The 19,006-nt window shown below is 60.2% G+C and overlaps 1 protein-coding gene across 5 annotated transcripts in view; it reads right to left on the bottom strand.

Annotated features, from left to right (window-relative positions):
• Positions 1-2,095: 2,095 nt before the first annotated feature.
• Positions 2,096-19,006, bottom strand: part of SORCS2 (sortilin related VPS10 domain containing receptor 2) — a 557,426-nt gene continuing 540,515 nt past the window's right edge. For 4 of the 5 annotated variants that reach the window (XM_082462103.1, XM_082462100.1, XM_082462104.1 and 1 more), the window contains 9 exons: positions 17,972-18,158; positions 16,854-16,987; positions 15,572-15,695; positions 14,126-14,238; positions 13,015-13,140; positions 9,770-9,869; positions 9,175-9,277; positions 6,403-6,548; positions 2,096-4,605 (listed from right to left, as the gene is read on the bottom strand). In XM_082462103.1, the coding sequence (XP_082318229.1) occupies positions 4,541-4,605; positions 6,403-6,548; positions 9,175-9,277; positions 9,770-9,869; positions 13,015-13,140; positions 14,126-14,238; positions 15,572-15,695; positions 16,854-16,987; positions 17,972-18,158 (1,098 nt within the window). In that variant the 3' untranslated portion in view covers positions 2,096-4,540. The remainder of the gene's footprint in view (positions 4,606-6,402; positions 6,549-9,174; positions 9,278-9,769; positions 9,870-13,014; positions 13,141-14,125; positions 14,239-15,571; positions 15,696-16,853; positions 16,988-17,971; positions 18,159-19,006) is intronic. The other variant, XM_082462101.1, reaches the window with a different exon arrangement.

The raw sequence follows: 19,006 nt of genomic DNA, 5'->3' as shown, positions 1-19,006 counted from the left end.
CAGTCTCCTCTGTGAACAGGGCACACTCATACCTGCCCCGCTCACGGGAAGCTCAAGCGTGATCACAGCACCTGCACTTTGTAGCCGGCCATGTGGGCACGTTTGTGTCCTCGACGTCCTACCACGAAGCTGTCACTGACTGCGACGTGGGGCGTCCTGAGAGCCAAGGCCCCTACGTGGCTCCCTGGCCCCAGTCTGGTCCATCGTTCAGGAAAGTGTTCCAGACGGATCGACATGGGAACAGCAAACATCTTATCACACCCACCAGCCTCTGCCAGGGAGAAGACCCCCGACAGAGCCGCCACGCACGGAAGTGGGAATCAAGATCATCCACCAGAGGGGGAAGGAACTCTCCCTGCCCGCCACTGCCCCGAGGCCTGGCACCTAGGACAGGAGAGGAAAAGGCCGGTTTCTGAAGCTCTCCAGACGCACCGTGGGTGCCAGCTCCTGGGTTCTGTCTCTGTCTCTCCACGCACACCACACAGACACACACACACCACACACACACCTAGGCACACGCACACCTAGACACACACACACCCCTAGACACACACACACCACGCACACACCTAGACACACATACACCACTCACACCACACACACGCCTAGACACACACACACCACACACACGCCTAGACACACACCACACACACACTACACACACGCCTAGACACACACACACACCTAGACACACACACACCACATAACACATCACACACAGACACCACACACACAGACACACACACACCACACACACACCTAGGCACACGCACACCTAGACACACACACACCCCTAGACACACACACACACACACGCCCCTAGATGCACACACACCACACACACACACACCACGCACACCACACACACGCCTAGACACACACACACCACACACATGCCTAGACACACACCACACACACACTACACACACGCCTAGACACACACACACACCTAGACACACACACACACACCACACATCACACACAGACACCACACACACACACCACACACACCACACACACATACCACACAACACATCACACACAGACACCACACACACACACCACACACACCACACACACATACCACACAACACATCACACACAGACACCACACACACAGACACACAGACCACACACACCACACACACATACCACACACACACAGACACACACCACACACACCCCCATACACACACACAAACCACACATCTCACACACACACACCTAGACACACACCACACCGCACACACACCCAGACACACACACCACACACACCACACGTCACACACACGCACGTACACGCTCCACCCTGGCCTCGGCACAGCACCCCCACCCTGGATGGTCCCATGCACCCCTCCTTCTTGTCCTGCTGGCCTCACTCAAACATGGCCGCTATGGAAGGACTGGTTGGGGTCACTGCCCCTGGCCCTCACCTCCCTGTTGGACCCTGTGGTCATCGTCAGCTTCCCCGCCGGCCCGGGGCCTCCTTCAGGCCCAGGGACTTCGTCTCGTGCACTCATGGCCTCGGCCCAGGGCCTGGCACCGGTTTGCAGGGGCAGGAGATCTGGCAGGAAGTTTTTGAGGATGTTGATACTGAACTCCACATACTGTGATCCAGAGAAGGAGGGGGGCATCTGTATTTGTGTGTCTAAGTGTGTCCGTGTGAGTGTGAGTGTGCGTGTGCATGGGGGTGGTGAGCTGCCCACGTCCGGCTTTCTCCTATCTGCTCCTGGCTCCTCTGCCTCCTCGAAGACAAGCGGACGGCATTTCAGGGACAAGGGGCTTCGGTCCGGCTGGGGTGCACCTGCCAGGCTCTCAACCCAGGCCCTCTGTGCCTCACCTGGCAAACGGGCTGTGCTCCAGGGCCCCTCAGCCGGCCATCAGGGGAGAAGTGAGGTGACACGGGTGTGAGGGTGTGGTGACATCACTGCTTTGGGGTGGCACGTCCCGATCCCGTGATGGAGACAGTCAGTGTCGCGACACCTGCCCCCCAAAGTGCGGGAATTCCTCCCGGCTCCTCCCAGTGTCCCTGACACCGAAATTCTAGGGCCCTGGGTGAATGTTTAGGGAAATGTTGACACAGTTTCATAATAAGGCAAACGCTGATCGTATTCATTTAATCTTTGTTAAAAGCATCACAAATGATTTATTGTTTTTTAAAAAGGAAAAATAAGAAAGAATCGATCGCATCTCTGTTATGTGCATATACGAAGTATGGGCTCAACCCGGTTGAATGAAACGTTAGCTGCCCAAGCCCAGCCCGTTATTCCCAGGTGCCTGCGTGTACCTGTACACCAAATACACAGAACCTCAAATGTAGAACCAGATAAATCCATAGACCTATGTGCTGATCGATACGATTATGGAGATGGGAAAGTATCAGGTTATAGGTGCCGACTTAGTCCCAGGTTCTTGGGTCCACACACCCAAAATGCTCTTAATAGAAATAATGACATAAAATACATGAAAAACACAAATAGCGAAAGCGAAAACCCTACCCCAACAGAGAGAATGAAGCTGAGGGTCAAGGAAGGGCAAAGGGGTCGTCGCCCGCAGGCATTGCTGAGCTGGGGGCTGTGTCCTTGCTGACCTTGACCTTGGACCTGGACAGTGCTGACTCATGTCTGACCCTGGTTCTGACACTCACAGGACGGGCCGGGTGCGGGTGGACAGCGAGACACAGGGTTCCTAAGCCGTCTTTGGCGACCTCGGGCAGGCTGCGGGGAGGCAGAAGTCCCGGAGAGCCCAGCCTCTCCCACACAGCCCCCCAGCTCCAGCCTGGGGTCCGCTGCCCCAGCCCTTCCCCGAGGAGGGCCTTGAGGATGGCTTGCAGGGCGAGCTCTGCGGGGCTGGGCCAGGAACTCCAGGCGGTGGGCCGGCAGGGTGGGGAGAGGGACGCCACCGTCGCCTGCCCCGTGACCTGCAGTGACCTCTTCTGAGTTGGTTTCGGGTGGCCTGAGTCCCCTTTGTGACACAAGGAGCTGGACTCCAGGGGTCCCCCACTCCACAGGGATTCAGGGCCCCCCACGTGTTCTGGGGCGTGAGAATGCATCCCTGGCTTCCCTCCCGCAGGCCACGTTTCTTTTCTGGGCAAGTGGGCTAATGCCCCCCAGGCTTCATTCCGGACTTCCCACGGCCAGGGAGTTCCTAGCCTGGGCTCCGGTGTCCCCACCTCCGAGGGGAAGGCCCCGGCCACCTGAGAGCCCAGCCTGGTGTGGGGGGAGGGGGAGGAGGGAGAGGATGGGGAGGGGATACTGATTTCCAGTTTCAAGGCAAAAGGTGAAAATCTGCCCCCATATATCCCTAGTGTCCCTGATTCTAGGCGTCTGTGAGTGAGTGGAATCACACTGCACGGGCAGCAGGGGGCTGGCTCCTGGGCACCTCTGCTGCCGTCTTGCTGTGTGACCTTGGGAAAGTCACTCCCTCTCTGGGCCTCAGTTTCTCCATCTTCAGAACAAGGAGAACACTACTTGGCGGCCCTTCGGGCTCTGCCATTCGAAACCCCTCCTGGTTCCCGGTTTCTACGTGCGTCCCTCAAGCTATGAGGAAGCACAGAACACTCTGGGCATCTAGAGGCCGTTCCCACCGCGGCCACTAAGACGGGATCCCGCAGGCGGGAACCCCGTGCGAGGGCGCCGCCTGCTGGCTTCCTTCGGAAGTGCAGGCGCTGGATCCCTAGGACCCTGTGGGGGGCTGGGGCGAGGGGGGGGCAGGGGGGAAGCCAGGGAGAGCCTTGGCCTTGTGGGCCCCAGGAGAGAAGGCTGCCAGAAGGGGCAGAGAAGCATCCCTGGGCATTCTGGAAAAGGGGTTCCCGAGAATGGGGCTACTGCCTGGCAATAAAAATAGGAAGTTGAACACCCCCCCGCCCCCCACAAAATGCAAACAGCTACCTAGAGAGGTATTTACATTATCTGCAGTTTAAAAAGAGGAAGGACAGCGGGAGGTGTGGAAGGCGGTATTGGGAGGGCCTACCACCGGCTTTCTGGATTCTGGAGGGGGCGGTGGACACCCCTGCAGAGGGACGGCCCTGTGGGTGGGAGCTGCTTTCCTGGAGGTTATGAGGAAGGAAGCAGGGCTCCGCTGTCCCTCTGCTGGGACGGGAGCCCGCGGCACAGGTGATGGGGCGGGTCTGCGGTGCTGAGAGCCCGGCCTCTCCCAGCCTCAGGGGGACCAGCCTCGGTCCCGAGAAGTCAGACCCGGCTGCGGTGACCAGCCGTGGGCAGCCAGGGCGGCTGTGTGAGGTCCAGAGAAGTGCCCAGAGTCTGGGGGGGGGCAGGCGGCGCAGCGGGCAGCACGTGGCCTGGTGTCCGGGGGGGCGGGAGCTGGCGGGTCTCCTGGGCGGCCGTGGGCTGGGCGGGCTTGAGCTGGACAGAGGCGCATCTGTCGCCTTGCGTGGACACAGCTGGAGGAGGAGGCTTTTCCGAGGTCTCTGAGGGGACGCCGGTCCCAGCCCCGTGCCGGTGGCACGTGTGGTCCTGTGCCCTCCACGGGGGATGAAGCGGCGGAGAGGAGAGAGCTCTGGGCGCGGCCTCCAGCGGCATCAGCCCACCAGGTAGCTGTGCATCTCTCGGGAGTTGACGCTCAGGACCACGCCGGAGTGATTCCCTGGAGGCACAGAGACGCCAGGCGTGAGCACACGCCGGGGCCCAGGGGCAGAGAGAGGACGGAGGGCCATGTGGGACACGGTGTGGCCTCGACCGGCGTGCGGGGCATCCCGCGCTTCTTGCAGCCCTGTGGGTCGTGCCTGGACGCGGGCGCGGAGGGGTGGGCGTCTCTAGGTTTCCTGGGGGGGTGACTGAGGGTGGGCTCTCCTGGCGCCGGCACAAGCAGTGGACCCAGGGGGCCTCCGGGGGTGAGGCCATGCCCGCCACCATGCACCACACCCACTGCCTTGCAGTGGCCAGCCCGGCGTCGGCAGCAGGGGGAGGTAGGAGGGGCTCTGTGCCCCCCGGGCAGGGGGCACTGCAGGGCGGCGAGGCAAGGCCCCGGGAGGCAGCAGGAGAGAGAAGGGCACAGCGACGGTCAGAAGGGCGGGGGTCTGCCGGGGTCCTGGGCGGGGCTGCGTTCTGAGCCTGGGGACCGGAGGCGTGGCCGGTGGAAGGAGCCGGCACGGGCGGCCCAGAGCCCCCCAGCTCCCGGGCACGGGGGGGAGGAAGCGGCCCAGAGCTTCCGGCGGGGCCGCGGGGGGGCATGGGGTGGTGAGCCCCGCGTGCCGGGGGAGACCTCATCAAGGCGTGTCACCTCACGGCCTCGGTTTTGTCATCTGTAACTTGGGGACGATAATATGGCCTCCCGTAAAGGATGGTAGGGGGGTCCAGAAGGGACTGCCCCTGAGGATTTGGGCAGGGCCTGGCGCACACTAAGTGCTCCATTGAAAGAATCCCTTATTATTACGCTATCGCTGCTCTTCGGGGCTTGGCGGCAAAGAGCTGCGGAGGCAGGAGGGCCGCTCTCTCACCTCCCTGGGACGCCCACTCCTCTGCCCAAGCTTGGGAAGCCCGGGTTCACTGGGAGCCTCTGCCACCACCTTTCACGCGGGGTGCGACACCGCCTGATGAAGATGGGGGTGACCACTCGGGAGGCCGCGTGGGGCCCCGACGCTCTCCAGCCACCGCGGCCCTGGGCTGAGGGGTCTTGGGGCGCACGGGGGAGCTGGCCCCGAGCTTGGACTGCAGCGCGGGGGAAGGACACAGAATCGGCTGCACCTCTTATCTGCTAAGTGACTTGGGAGACTGAGTGGCTGCTGTGAACCTCAGCTGTCCCATCTGTCAAATGGGCACACGGCCAGGGCCTGCCTCCCAGGCTGGCTGCGAGACTGTGTCGGGAAGCACTGGGCCTGGTGAGGAGCAAGTGCCCAGGAAATGGCAGCTGTTGTCACGGTCCCGGGAGGCTGCGGACCATGGCTCTGAGAGGAGCCCGGCTGGGCTGGTGGCCCTGGGAGACTGTGGGGCTGCGAGGTCGGGGAGCTGGAGGAGGGGGTGGTCAGCTCCCGACCACTCCAGGGAGAAAGGAGGCACGCAGGCTTTGGGGTCCGGCCGGCCTGCATCTGGATCCCAGGTCAGCCACTGGTCCGCTGTGCTGCCTGGGCGAGCAACGTCACCTCTCTGAGCCTCACCTCCAATCATTTAAAAGGTGAGGACAGCGATTCCACCTCCCACAGCTCCGGGGACACAGTGGTTACGGGTGGGAGGGGATAAAGGGGCGGTGACAACACAACCCACGACGGTGACACGTTTCTGGTGTGTCCTCCTGGCTGCTTGTCTGGGGGCCTCACAGCAACCCAGGGGTGGGGCGGTCGCCGTGTAGGGGGTGCAGAGAGTGGCTGGTAAGGGTGGGGAGAGCCAGCGGGGGGCGGGGGCAGGCGGCGAGGGAAGGGGAGGGGGTTTTCGGGGCGGACGTTACCTAGAGTCTGTGAGTGGAGCTCATCATCTATAAACTCCTCACCCTGGATGGCGCTCTGCACGTCCTGGCTGTGGCTCACGGGGCTCGTCATTTCCTGCTCCTTCTCGTTGTGCATCTGGGCGTACACGGTCCTGCCGGGGCGTTTCCTGCGGGACGGAGGTGGGGACTCAGGGCTCTGCCCAGGATGCCTGTCTTCAGAAGCCCCCAGCGGAGCCCTGGGCCATCCCTCTGTGTGGTGCTGACATCGCTCCTGGGTCTGCCTCCTGCCCTGCCTCTGCTCCAAGCCACCTCCTCCAGGAAGCCCTCCCTCCCGTGAGCTCCCGCGGCCCTGGGTTTCCCTCTGCCCCCGCACACGGGGTGCTTGCTGTCCATCCGTCTCCCCTCAGGCATGTTGCAGGGAGAGGCTGTTTTATTTTCTTTCGGGTCCCCGTCACCTTGCACCTCAGGGCTCTGGCTGGGTTGGCATGCGTTCCCACACGGCACGTGATGTTGACCGGCTCTGAGAGGTGCTTGCTGAGCCCTGCCCGGGGTTCTGGGGCTGGCTGCACCGTCCTCAAGTTCCCATACCCTCCAGGGCAGAGGGAGAGGAGAGCAAGGGCACAGCCCCCTCTGCCTCAGCTGGGACTGGGCTCGGGGCCCCTGGACCAGGCTCCTTCATAATCAACACCCCAGTTAGTTGGAGCAAAACCCCAAAAGAGCCCATGGTCCCAATTTACAGAAGAGGGAACTAGACTCAGCGGGAGAGTGGGCTTCCTCAGAGCCACTCACCGACACTGGCAGTTCTCTGGAAATATTGAGACGGCAGGATGCACATTCAGGGCCCAGGGCAGGTTGGGCCATGTGGCCAGACCCAGTGGACTGTAGCCCTTGATGGCTGTGAGCCTCTGAGACTTAGGGGATGTTTGTTACGCAGCCGGGCCCAGCCCACGCTGACTGCTGCGTCAGCCAGGAGAGCCGAGCTCCCTGGGCTCCACAGAGCTTAAAGCCTCTGGACAAATGGGGCATTTCTCTCTGCTGCTGCAAGGTCCTCCCCTTCGTCCTCCCTCCCCCTCCTCTGGGGACAAGGTAATAGGTTCCTTCTGGGCCATTTACACTGTGTGTGATAAATCTGGAGCAATTTGTGGCAACTGCAATCTGGCCTTCAGAAGGCAATTGAAAGAGACCGGAATTCTGCCCCTTTCACTCCCAACCTGCCAGGGCTGCCTTCTGCCCACCCCCAGACAATCCTGCCGCCCTGCAATTCTCAAGTGCCCTGAGAGAAGCCCAAATGGGTGCGCCCAAACGGCAGTCCAAGGGGAAAGAGAAAGGGGTGGGGGCAGGTCCCGACTCCAGCCATTGCCTCCAACTCGGCTCTGACTTGGGAGGCGGCGTCTAAATCCTTTTCTCGTTCAGCCTCTCAGGACTCACACCCCATGGCCTGCCTCAGCCAAGCCTGAGCCGGGCGGTTTTCACAAGGTCCCAATTAAACACGGCGTTATGGCAACAAGGGAGATGGGCACAGGAGAAGGTCTGCAGGAGCTGGGGGCCTGCGTCTGCGCCTGCCCACCCCCCCTCCCCTCCCCATCTTCCCCTCCCTGCCCCCTACTCCTCTTCCCCACCTTCTCCCCCTCTTCTTCTTCCCTTGTCCTAGCCTCCTCCTGCTTAGTCTCCTTTTACAGATGAGGAAACTGAGGCTCAGGGAGGGGAAGAGACTGGCCAGGACCACAGAGCTGGTCAGCAGCAGGGCAGGATGGTGGCCCGGTCTTCGAGGCTGACCCAGCCCTACTGCCATCTGGGCTGCCCTGCAGGTTGGGGGGCTGTCACCCAGTGTGAACGGTGCTGGAGGACAGAGACCCAGAAGTGTCCAGGGCTCGGGGGAGGAAGGACCCTCGGCCTCAGAGGAGCAGGGAGGGGAGGGTCAGCTCCGTCTCTGGACTGTTCCCAAGGGCGACCCGAACCAGGGAGACCCCAAGGCCACTGGAGCCAAACTAGCAAGACGGGGAACAACAACGGGGTCAGATCTGGCAGCTGCGTTTTGCAGGAAATGAGTCTGGTGACACTTTCTGGTCGTTTTGCTCACTCCCAGGCCCAGAATCCGGGTAGGTTCAGATTCACCAGGCCCTCGAGGGTGCCCACGAGTAATCCCAGCACCGAGGGTTATTAAACCCATTTCACAGATGAGGACTAAGGTCAGAGGGGGAGAGAGGCACCACAACCCCTCCCGATGACCACACGGTGTGCTTGCCACCCACCCAACCTCGGCTCAGGCCCCCGCCCGCTCCCACCCTGGGTGTCAGCCGCCCCCCGCTCCGGCCCTGGGTGTCCCGTGCAGCCGCTCCATCTGGAGGCTGGAGCCCCCTCCCAGTGGAGTGCCTGGCACACGGCAGCTCTGGATCATGCTTGCGGAGGGAAGGGGTGGGTGGGTGCTGGGGGAAGCATGGGGGGTGGGCACAGCCTGGGGTCAGAGCCCCACTCCTCACTCCTCAGCTGTGTGGCCCTGGGAAAATCACTTAACCTCTCTGAGCCTGGGTCTCCTCATCTGTAAAATGGGCGGGTGGAGCAGAGAGGAGGATGGGGGTGGAAGATTCTCCTTGGGTTGTGAGCGGTCGGCTGTCTCCTCTGGGATCAAGGTGACTCAGAGCCAGGCTGTGGGTCCAGACGAGGCCCCTCCCCACCCCACGACCCGTTGCAGGCACAGCCACAGCCCGCCAAGGCCCTGCTGGAGAGCTGCGCCCCTCCCCCCCAGGCCCCGCCCTCACGCCTGTTTAGCCCAGGGAGGCCGGGTGACCTTGCCTTTTGAACTTGTAGAGGATGAAGGCTCCCACGGCGAACAGCCCGATGAGGAGGAGCACTGCCACCGCCCAGTAGCCGCCACCTCCTCCCAGGCTTGGAGAACCTGTGAGCAAAGCAGCCTGTGAGTGGTCAGTGTGGGCACCGGCCGGCCTCCTGGCACCCAGGACCCCCACTGAGTAGATCCCGGCCCCGGTCCTTCCTCCTGGAAAGCGGACAGAACGCCTCCGTCCGGACTGATGCTGGTGTGGACACGTGGCTGCACAGAGCAGAACGCAGCTCTTCGGCTGCTGCAAAGATCCTTGCCCCAAAGTGGGGAGGATGGTCCACGGTGGGGGGCGGGGACAGCGTCACCTGAGGCTCTAAATGACATAAATTAAAGCAAGAGCTCCGTGCTGTGTCCGCGGAGAGCACCGTGAGGCCCTCGGTGTGACTGGGTTTTAACCGGAGGCAACCACCCGGCCAGGAGGAGCGTGCGTGCGGGCGGCAGAGGGGGGGTCCCTCTGCCCCCAGTGTCCACAGTAATGGGTGTCATTTGAGGGGCCTGGACACACGCCCACCCCACCCTACAGAGGTGAGCTCAGGCCAGGCCTCTCACCTGTGTCCACGTCCCTCATGGCCACCAGGACCCGGACCCCACCACGCAGGAGGAAGCTGATCTTCTGTGCATTCAGCACCTGCTGGATGGCCATGAGCCTCTGAAAGCACAGGGCGGGGAGTGAGGGGGTCCTCGGGGACCCAGCAGAGGGAGCGGGAGAGCTGGGCAGATGTCCACCCTGACCCTCCAGAGCCATGGGGCTGGGGGAGGGCCACTCAGCCTCTCTGGGCCTCAGTCGCCTCCTCTGTAAAATGGGAATACTAGGCACCAGTGAACTCTCACCAAGAACCGACAATGGGACACAAGGTGACCCAAATGTGGCCCTGCCCTCAGAGAGCTCTAGTTTTAGTCAGGACCATGGAGTGTGGTAAAGTTGGGGAAACCCAGGGATGCTCCAGGAGGCCCCCAACCCCAGAAGTAATCAGGGGAAGCTCCTTGGAGGTGGAAGACCAGGAAGAAGACAAGACAGGGACAGGAGAGGTGACCCAGGCAGGCGAGTGAGCCCACACCTGAGGCAGAGAAATCCCAGGAGGTGATGTTGCTGGATCATGGTGGGGGGAGGGGGCAGCTGGCCTCTGGGGCGCCCAGCTGGTGTGGCAGTTCAGGAGGGGGGAGTTTTCCTGGTGTTCAGAAGGGAACCACTCAGCCCACGTGGGTGTCAGGCGTCACCCTCTGCACAGGTGGGTGCAGATGTGTGGGGGGAGGGGTCCCCCTCAGGGATGGGGTCCCCGTGGCTCTGCTCCCTGGGCCTCAGGGGGATATACTCTGGGGACTCTGCTGGCTGCTTCCCTGAGCAGCGTTTCAGCACCTGGGACTCCACGAGGCCCGTTCCCTGCTCACGGAACGAGGGTCCTGAGTCGGGAACTGTGTAAACGACAGGCCAACAGCCCCAGACCTGAAGGGTCCGGGAAGACACCTGGTTCTGCCCCTTGACCTCATGGCCTGGAGGGGTCGCTGCACCTTTCCGTTCTCAGGTCAACGTGAGGATTTGTAGGAGCATCGGGCCTGGCGCCCTGAGCCCCGCGCTCCGCACGCAGCAAGGCAAGGCTGCTGTCCGGGGCCGTGGCGCGCGGCTAAGTTTTCTCGCTGACTTCGGGCGTGTGGCAGACTCTGAGCACTCAGGACAATGGGGGTGGGTCCCCCCGTCTCTCACCTCCTTCCCCTCCAGCCCTCACTCGGAAGCGCCCCGAGTGGGTGCAGCCCCCGAGCCCCGTGCTGGCACCTGGGACCCGCGAAGCCTTCCCCTCCGCCCTCAGCTCCTCGTCTGAGAAGTGGGTCGATGCCTCTCAACCTGCCACTGACCCACCTCCAGAGACACCGCATCAGCGGGGGCTGGGGGCTTGGCCGGGAACCCCCAGGTGCGGATATGGACGCCCTTTGGGACGGGCTGTGGGTCAGGCTGGCACAGGCACAGGTCCACCAGGAGGCCGCCCGGGAGTGGCTCGAGCAGGGTTTTGCAGCCAGAGTGACAGTGGGGCTCCACGCCCGCGCTGTGCTTCCTGGTGGGGGCCTCACTGAGCCTCACTTCCCTCGTCTGTAAAATAGGACGCTACCACCCAGCCACAGGGGTCCTGCTGGTCTTGCTGTATCCGCGCCTCCGTGCGGGTCACTCTTTCCAGACTGTCTGCATGAGCATCTGTCTTCTCGATTAGCTCAGAGCTTGGCTGCGGTTCTGATTCATCTTTTTTTGAGATAACATTTACTTTCTTCAAGTGTACAATTCAGTGGTTTTTAGTATATTCACAGTCATGCCCACCACCACTATCTAATTCCAGAACATTTTCTTCCTCCCAAAGGAAACCCCTAAAACCGTGAGCAGTCACTCCCCGCTCCCCATCCCCCAGCCCCCAGCAACCAGCAATGCACTGTCTCTGTGGATTCGCCTATTCTGGACATTTCATATAAATGGAATCACACAATCTGTGGCTTTTTGTGACCATCTTCCTTCACTTTACATCACGTTTCCAATGTTCATCCAAGCTGCAGCCTGGATCAGAATCGCATCCTTTTTGATGGCTGAGTAATATTCCACTGTGTGGATGGACCACCTTCTGCCCATCCACTCACCTGTGGGTGGACACTTGGGTTGTTTCCACTTTGGGGCTGTGAACATTCGGGCACACACGTGTGTGTGTGGACATACATTTTCAGTTCTCTTTGGTACACTCCCGGGGGTGGGGCTGCTGTATCATTTGGTAACTCTGTGTTTAACTGTTTGAAGAACCACCAGACTGTTTCCACGGTGGCTGCACCATTTTCCACTCCCCTCAGCAGTGAATGAGGGGTCAGTTTCTCCACATCCTCGTCCACACTCATTACTGTCTGCTTGGTACGGAATTAAACCGCCCTAGAGGGCGTGAAGTTCTTCCCATTCATCTTTTTTCTTTTTTTGATGTGGACCATTTTTTTAAAATTTTTATTTATTTATTTTTATTTATGGCTGTGTTGGGTCTTCATTTCTGTGCGAGGGCTTTCTCTAGTTGTGGCAAGCGGGGGCCACTCTTCATCGCGGTGCGCGGGCCTCTCACCATCGCGGCCTCTCTTGCTGCGGAGCACAGGCTCCAGACGCGCAGGCTCAGTAGTTGTGGCTCACGGGCCTAGTTGCTCCGCGGCACGTGGGATCTTCCCAGACCAGGGCTCGAACCCGTGTCCCCTGCATCGGCAGGCAGATTCTCAACCACTGCGCCACCAGGGAAGCCCTGATGTGGACCATTTTTAAAGTCTTTATGGAATTTGTCACAATGTTGCTTCTGTTTTATGTTTTGGTTTCTTGGCCCTGAGGCATGTGGGATCTTAACTCCCCGACCAGAAATCAAACCCCCAACGCCTGCATTGGAAGGTGAAGTCTTAACCGCTGGACCACGAGGGAAGTCACCCCCCACCCCCGCCATTCATCTTTTGAGTCGCCGTCCTAGTTGGAGGTTCTGAAACTGTCGCCCGGGTTCCCCTGGCCGGTGCTCACCCCTCGCCGTGAGGCTGGGGTGACGTGACCAGCTCTAGCCAATGAAATGGGAGTGCAAGTGGAGCGTCCCCCTGAGCGGGTGGTCCTGTCCAATGCCCTGGTCCCCCCCCACTCCCCCACCATTGTGACCTTGGTGTAGCCACAAGGGGGAGGAGGGGCAGTGATTGGTGAGAGATAAGCCTTTACGTGATGAGGAGACGCTGAGGTCCCCGTGCCTGTCGGGAATCACCACCAAACCCTCGGTGGCGTGGGGAGGACCCGGCCCGGTGGCCGCAGGAGATACCTTGTCACTTGTGAGGCTCCTCTTCCTCGTGGGCGTGGGAGGGGGCAGGAGCACGTGCAGGTCGGCCAAGGTGGGCAGTCCCGGCTTTACAACGGTCACCAGCAGCTCCTCGGGGATGCTGGTCTCCTGCGGGGACACAGACAGCCATCCTGATCCACCGGCCTTCTCTGTCCCCTGCCACACTCCAGGGGCCCAGGAATACCCTCTCTCCCTGAGTGACCTGAGTCTTGGCCATTTCTGACCCCTGTACACCTGGAGTCATGGCCCCAGCAGCTTATGGCACTGCCTTCTACCTACTGCAGCCCAGCGCTCCTGGTCCCTCAGCCTTTGGCCACCGCCCCAGCCTCCGCTCGGCCAGGCCTGCCCCCTTCAGCTCATTTCTCCCACCATATCCAGGTGAGCAGGCCCCTCCCTGGCTACTGTCCTCCCAAGTGTCAGGGCTCCTGACCACGCAACTCCCTCAACCCACAAAGCTCTGTCTCCTGAAAGTCCCACTCCATGCATGTTCATCTGGCAAACTCCTATTCATCCTTCAACACCCAGGACGATATTACCCGAATTATTAATGGGCCAAAGGGAGGCATGGCCAGGGTGGGCCTCAGTCTGTGACAGCCTTGGATGACTCTAGAGGGCTGGGTTTTCTCCCACTGGGGGCTCAAGTGCCTCGACTGCCCTATGCCCACCCTGATGCACTGCCTTTGCTTTCTGTGAGCTCCCTGAGGGCAGCCATCACACTGACTCATCTCTCTGTCTCCAGTATCCAGCCCAGAAGAGAAACGTAGTGAGTAAATGAAAATCCCTTTAAAGAGATTCTGTTGTAGGACAGCAACTGTGTCTTGTGCAAACAGCTGGTGCTCACTAGATGTGCATGGAAGATGCAGTCCTGTCCCTCCTCTGCAAGGTGACAGTCTGGCTGCATGTCCCCCAGGGCCAGGTAAGAGGACCCTACATGGCTTCCAAGCGCCACTGTCAGCCGATGTGAAGGACAGAGCATCAGGACCGCAGGGCAGCCCGCCTGCCCTCTCCTGGGGGCTCCACAGCCCCCGCTTCTCTGGGGCACCCACAACCCAGAGGTGGGCAGGTGGTTTTGCCAGTGGTGGGCTGGGGGCACCTTGGAGAGGAGCCGGGACACCACGAGGCCAATGTCCTCCCTCCACTCGGGGGTGTTGGGGTTGTGAACGTCCAGGTCCTTGGAAAACTGCAGAGGCATGACCTGAAATTGATCTGGAAAGAGGCAGAGACGGGAGAGTGAGTCAGTCCTGGGCGCCCGGCCCCGCTCCCTCTGCGGACGGTGGCCACACCCCCTGGATGGTCCAGGGCTGGCCCTGGGTGTGGATCCTGCGGCCCACTTTCAGAAAACAAGATGCTTCCCAGTCTGTGTGCCAGCAGCTGCCCCGGGCAGGGCCCACTCCACTGGCTGCCATTTAATAATAATAATAACAACAACAACAAAGGTGACAATGACGAGGACAGCAGTGCTGCCCTGGAGGGAGGGCCAAGCCTGCTGTGTGATTTGCCCCATCAGCTCACAAGGACACACACGCCCTACGACGTTGACTTCTCGTCCCCCAGGGATCCATGGACTTTGACTGGGCTGGTCCCCCCACCAGAGTAAGAGTCCCTGGAGAGCAGAGTCCCCACTTTCTCTGTCTCTCACATTTCCCAGGGTCCGCAACTCAGAAACCTATTCTAGAGCCACAAGCAGCAGCTGGTAAAAAAGACCCGGCATCAGGAGTCTCAGAGTGAACTGAAATCTCTCCGTTTACCTCCCGAGCCTTGGTTTCTTGATTTGTAAAATGGGAGGAGGTTTTGCAGGGATGAGCAGCTCAGGGGACAAGTGCCTTGTAAACTGTGACCATGCAGTGCAGGTGGAGATGACTGTTTCAAGGCTCTGGGCTCAGGGCCTGGTGCCCTCATGCTCATGAATGAAGGAATGGCTGAGGGAAGTCCCCTAAATATTTAACTGATGGCTGCTGTCCACAGGAGAGGCTGTTCTTAAAGCAAAATGAGGGTTTATCAGTGTGGTGATGAGGGCAACATGGTGCCGGGGGGCAGGGGGGTCTCTTCCATTCTTAGGACTAATTTTCTATTGTAAATGTCTCCCGGGGGGCTCAGAGCCCCCAGTGAGCACCGATAAATGGGACACGGATTCAGAGCAGGACTCTCAACAAAACTGATATAATCACGTGACAATCCTCAGATGACGGGGATGCTGGGGACAGGCACCCGGTGGGCAGGCAGACCCGGTGCCCGATCCCAGCTCTGTTGCTGCTGGGTGACCTTGTCAAGCCCCTCAGCCGCGTCCTCATTTGTGCCATGTGGAGCCTGTGAATGCCATGGACGTAGGAGTTGTCGGTATTTATTTTACAGATGGGGAAATGGAGGCCAGCAAGGCCGGGGGCGTCAGAGCTGCGTTTGTTGGCCCCTCTGCCCCGCTGGGCCCTCCCTGGGATGACCAGGACATCGGTGGCATATACACCACCTGCCCCCCACCCTGAGCTCCTGAGAAGGAGAAGCTGTGCTGCCTGTCCCGGGGGGCGGGGGGGGGGTAACTCACCCAGCACGCGGACCACCTTGGAGTCCTGCAGCACGGAGGTCCCGCAGGCAGCCTGCACCGTCACGCGCACGTCCCCTGTGTCCCCAAACCGCGTTGTCACAGAGTTCTCCAGGGACAGCAGGGGCTGCGGGCACGAGCGGGGGTCAGGGCTGGGCCGGAGAGCTGGCCCCGGTGTGCGGCCAGGGCTGCACTGAGAGTGCTGACTGAGAGCCCCGGGGGGTATGGAGAGGGCCCCCCGAGGCGCCCGGTCCTGAGCTCCCCAGCACGGACGCCGTCTCCCAGTGCCCCTTCCCTCCAGAGGCTCCGAGCCCCGCTCCGGGGATGGCGTCGAAGGCACGTGGTGGTTGCCAGGCAGGGGCTCCCCCCCGATCCCTTTCACCTTCTCGCCCCCTCCACGCTCAGCCGGGCTATGGCACCTTCATCCTTGGACCCCAGCGGCCAGCTCAGCACCCACCCTGTGGGGTGGGCACACTCATCCGATTGGGCCTCACTATTACCTCAGACCTTGTAGACGGGGAGGCAGAGGCTTGGGGAGGTGCAGCGACCGGCCCCAAGAGCTCGGCTGCAAGGGGCTGAGTCGCCATTCGAACCCGGAGCCCGAGCCCCTTCCTCGACCCTCCCCATGCCAGGGAAACACAGTCCGGAGTCCAGGCCCCCTCCTGGTCTGGACCCTCAGCCACTGTTTGGGGCTTTCTGCTTGGCGGTGAAGGGCTGCCATTTGCTGAATAAATGAAGGATCCCCCTTTGGGTCTTGAGGCACCCCCCGGCCTAAGGATGGGCAGCTTCACCTGCAAAGGCCCTCAGGGTCTCCTACCAGGCATCTGCCCTTGGCTCCCCACTGCCCACAGGATACAACCCACAGCCCTGGGTGAGGCTTCTGAGGTTGGGTCCAGCCCCAGGGCCCCCCTCCTCCATGAAGGCTTCCCTGACTACTCCCATGCAATAACTAGAAATGGCCTGATCTCTTCTGGAACTCCCAGACGCATCACCTGTCTCCTTCCTGTGACACCTGTCACAGACTAACTTAGGTCACCTACTATGTTCCCACATCTTTCCCTAGAATTGGGTCTGACCCGATTCATCCCCTGTCCACCACACTCAGACATGGCCAGACCCCAAACAGATGCTCAGTGTGAAGGAAGAGTCAGTGTGTGCTTTCCTCACCTCCACGGTGTCACACAATGTGTCCTGCCCAGTATGGAGGGTGGGGCCTGCCCCACTCTCCACCCCAGATGGGAGCCTGAGGGAAGGAGGGGCTGCCAGGGGCCCGGGGCCAGCGTACCTGCAGGCTGTGGCCAATCCACCAGTAGAAGACGGTGAGGTTGGGGTTCAGGGGCAGCAGCACGGCTGTGAGGGTCACCTCCTGGTTGATGCCAATGACAGGAACCACTTCGAGGTAGAGGGCCTGCAGGGGGGCTGCAGGGGCCAGAAAAAGGTTAGGGGTCAGAGGGCATCAGGGCGCTGGCCATGTCACAGGTTGCTGTCAGTCACTATCACAATCAACCTCATCACCACCATCACCATCATCACCACCACCATCACCACCACCAACACCACCACCAACACCACCATCACTGCCATCATTACCACCATCATCACCGCCATCATTACCATCATCTCTATCATCATCACCATAACCATCACCACCACCATCACCACCATCACCTCTATCATCATCACCATAACCATCACCACCACCACCAGCATCACCACCAGCATCACCATCACCACCACCACCATCATCACCATCATTACCATCACCTCTATCATCATCACCATCACCATCACCTCTATCATCACCACCATCACCATCACCACCACCAGCATCATCACCATCATCACCATCACCTCTATTATCATCACCATCATCACCACCATCATCTCTGTCATCATCACCATCACCATAACCATCACCACCACCACCAGCATCACCACCACCATCACCATCACCACCACCACCATCATCACCATCACCACCGTCATCACCATCATCACCATCATCTCTATCATCATCACCATTACCACCACTACCACCAGCATCATCACCAGCACCTCTATCATCATCACCATCACCATCACCTCTATCATCATCACCATCACCTCTATCATCATCACCATCACCACCATCATCACCATCATTACCATCACCTCTATCATCATCACCATCATCACCACCATCATCTCTGTCATCATCACCATCACCACCACCATCACCACCACCACCATCATCATCATCAACCACCACCATCACCACCAACCCTACTGCTGCACAGACCACCATGGGTGTGAACTCGAGCCCAGCCTGCCTGCCTCCCTGCCCTTGGTCTCCCTGTGCTTCCCCAAGAACCAGGTCTCTGTCACAAGGAGAGACACTTGGCCTCAAAGGGACGATGGACTTACAGTTGACCTGGACAAACAGCACTGCTTCGTCGTGTCCCGCCATGTTCTCTGCCCTGACGGACACGCGGTAGACGCCAGGGCTCTCATAGCGGTGCCGGATGGGCTCCCCGGTCAACGTGAGGTTCATGTACATGGCCTTGAAGCCGTCCCCCAGGTCCACCTGGTACTTGGTGGTCAGGACATCGCCCTGCAGGAAACACCACAGGGCCACTTAGGAGTGGCCTGCAAAGCTGGGGGCCAGCGATGGGGCATTCACTCATTCATTCAATCATTCATTCCCTCACTCCTTTCCTCAAAGTGAGTGGCCTGGGGACCCCAGGGAACCAGATCTGTTCTGCCCTTGGGGCTCCCAGCCTGGAGGGCTGGGCTGAGAGCTGTAGGACGTGGGTGGAAGCAGGGGCCAGGGCCAGGTTTGCATTAGAAAGATCACCCAGCTGCAGAGAGGGAGAGGGGTCAGGGCCCACGGGTGAAGGCAGGGAGGCAGTGCAGGGGTGGAGATAGGGGCCAGGGAAGCCCACCGAGGCCTCAGCCATGAGCCGGGAGGGCGGGAAGGGGCCTAGCACATGCTGGACGGTTTCAGTAACATGTCTAGGAAGATGTGTGCGTGTAGGAAGACCCTTAGTCTCCCAGGAAATTAAGAAAACATTATTTTTCCCTCTCTGATGCTGCGATTCCTGCATTTTTCTTTTATCTCATTCTATGCGGTGCCAGGAGTGACGCTCGTATGCACGGGCTCTGTGCAGGAAGGGGCTCCCACCCACCGCTGCCTCTTCCAGGCGTTTCCCCACCCACACAAGCTGTCCAATCATCCGTATACTCCCCGCCACGAGCCGTATCCTTCCAATAACCGTATTTTCCTCATAGAGTCGTGGGGAGGAAATTGAGTGAAGGGAACAATAACTTATTCAACTTTCTGGCAAGAAGTTATTCAGTCTCAGGTTCTCCCTCCCTCCCACCACCCCGCATCGTCCCTTCCTGCCACCCCTCCCCCAGCTGCAGGAACACCCAGGAAACCATTTGCTAGTGATCAAGAAC

Source organism: Balaenoptera physalus, assembly GCF_965194825.1.
Source record: "Balaenoptera physalus genome assembly, chromosome: 5".
NCBI lineage: Eukaryota > Metazoa > Chordata > Mammalia > Artiodactyla > Balaenopteridae > Balaenoptera > Balaenoptera physalus.
Note: the sequence above shows the minus strand (reverse complement) of the source record. Positions and strands in the feature narration are given on the sequence as shown.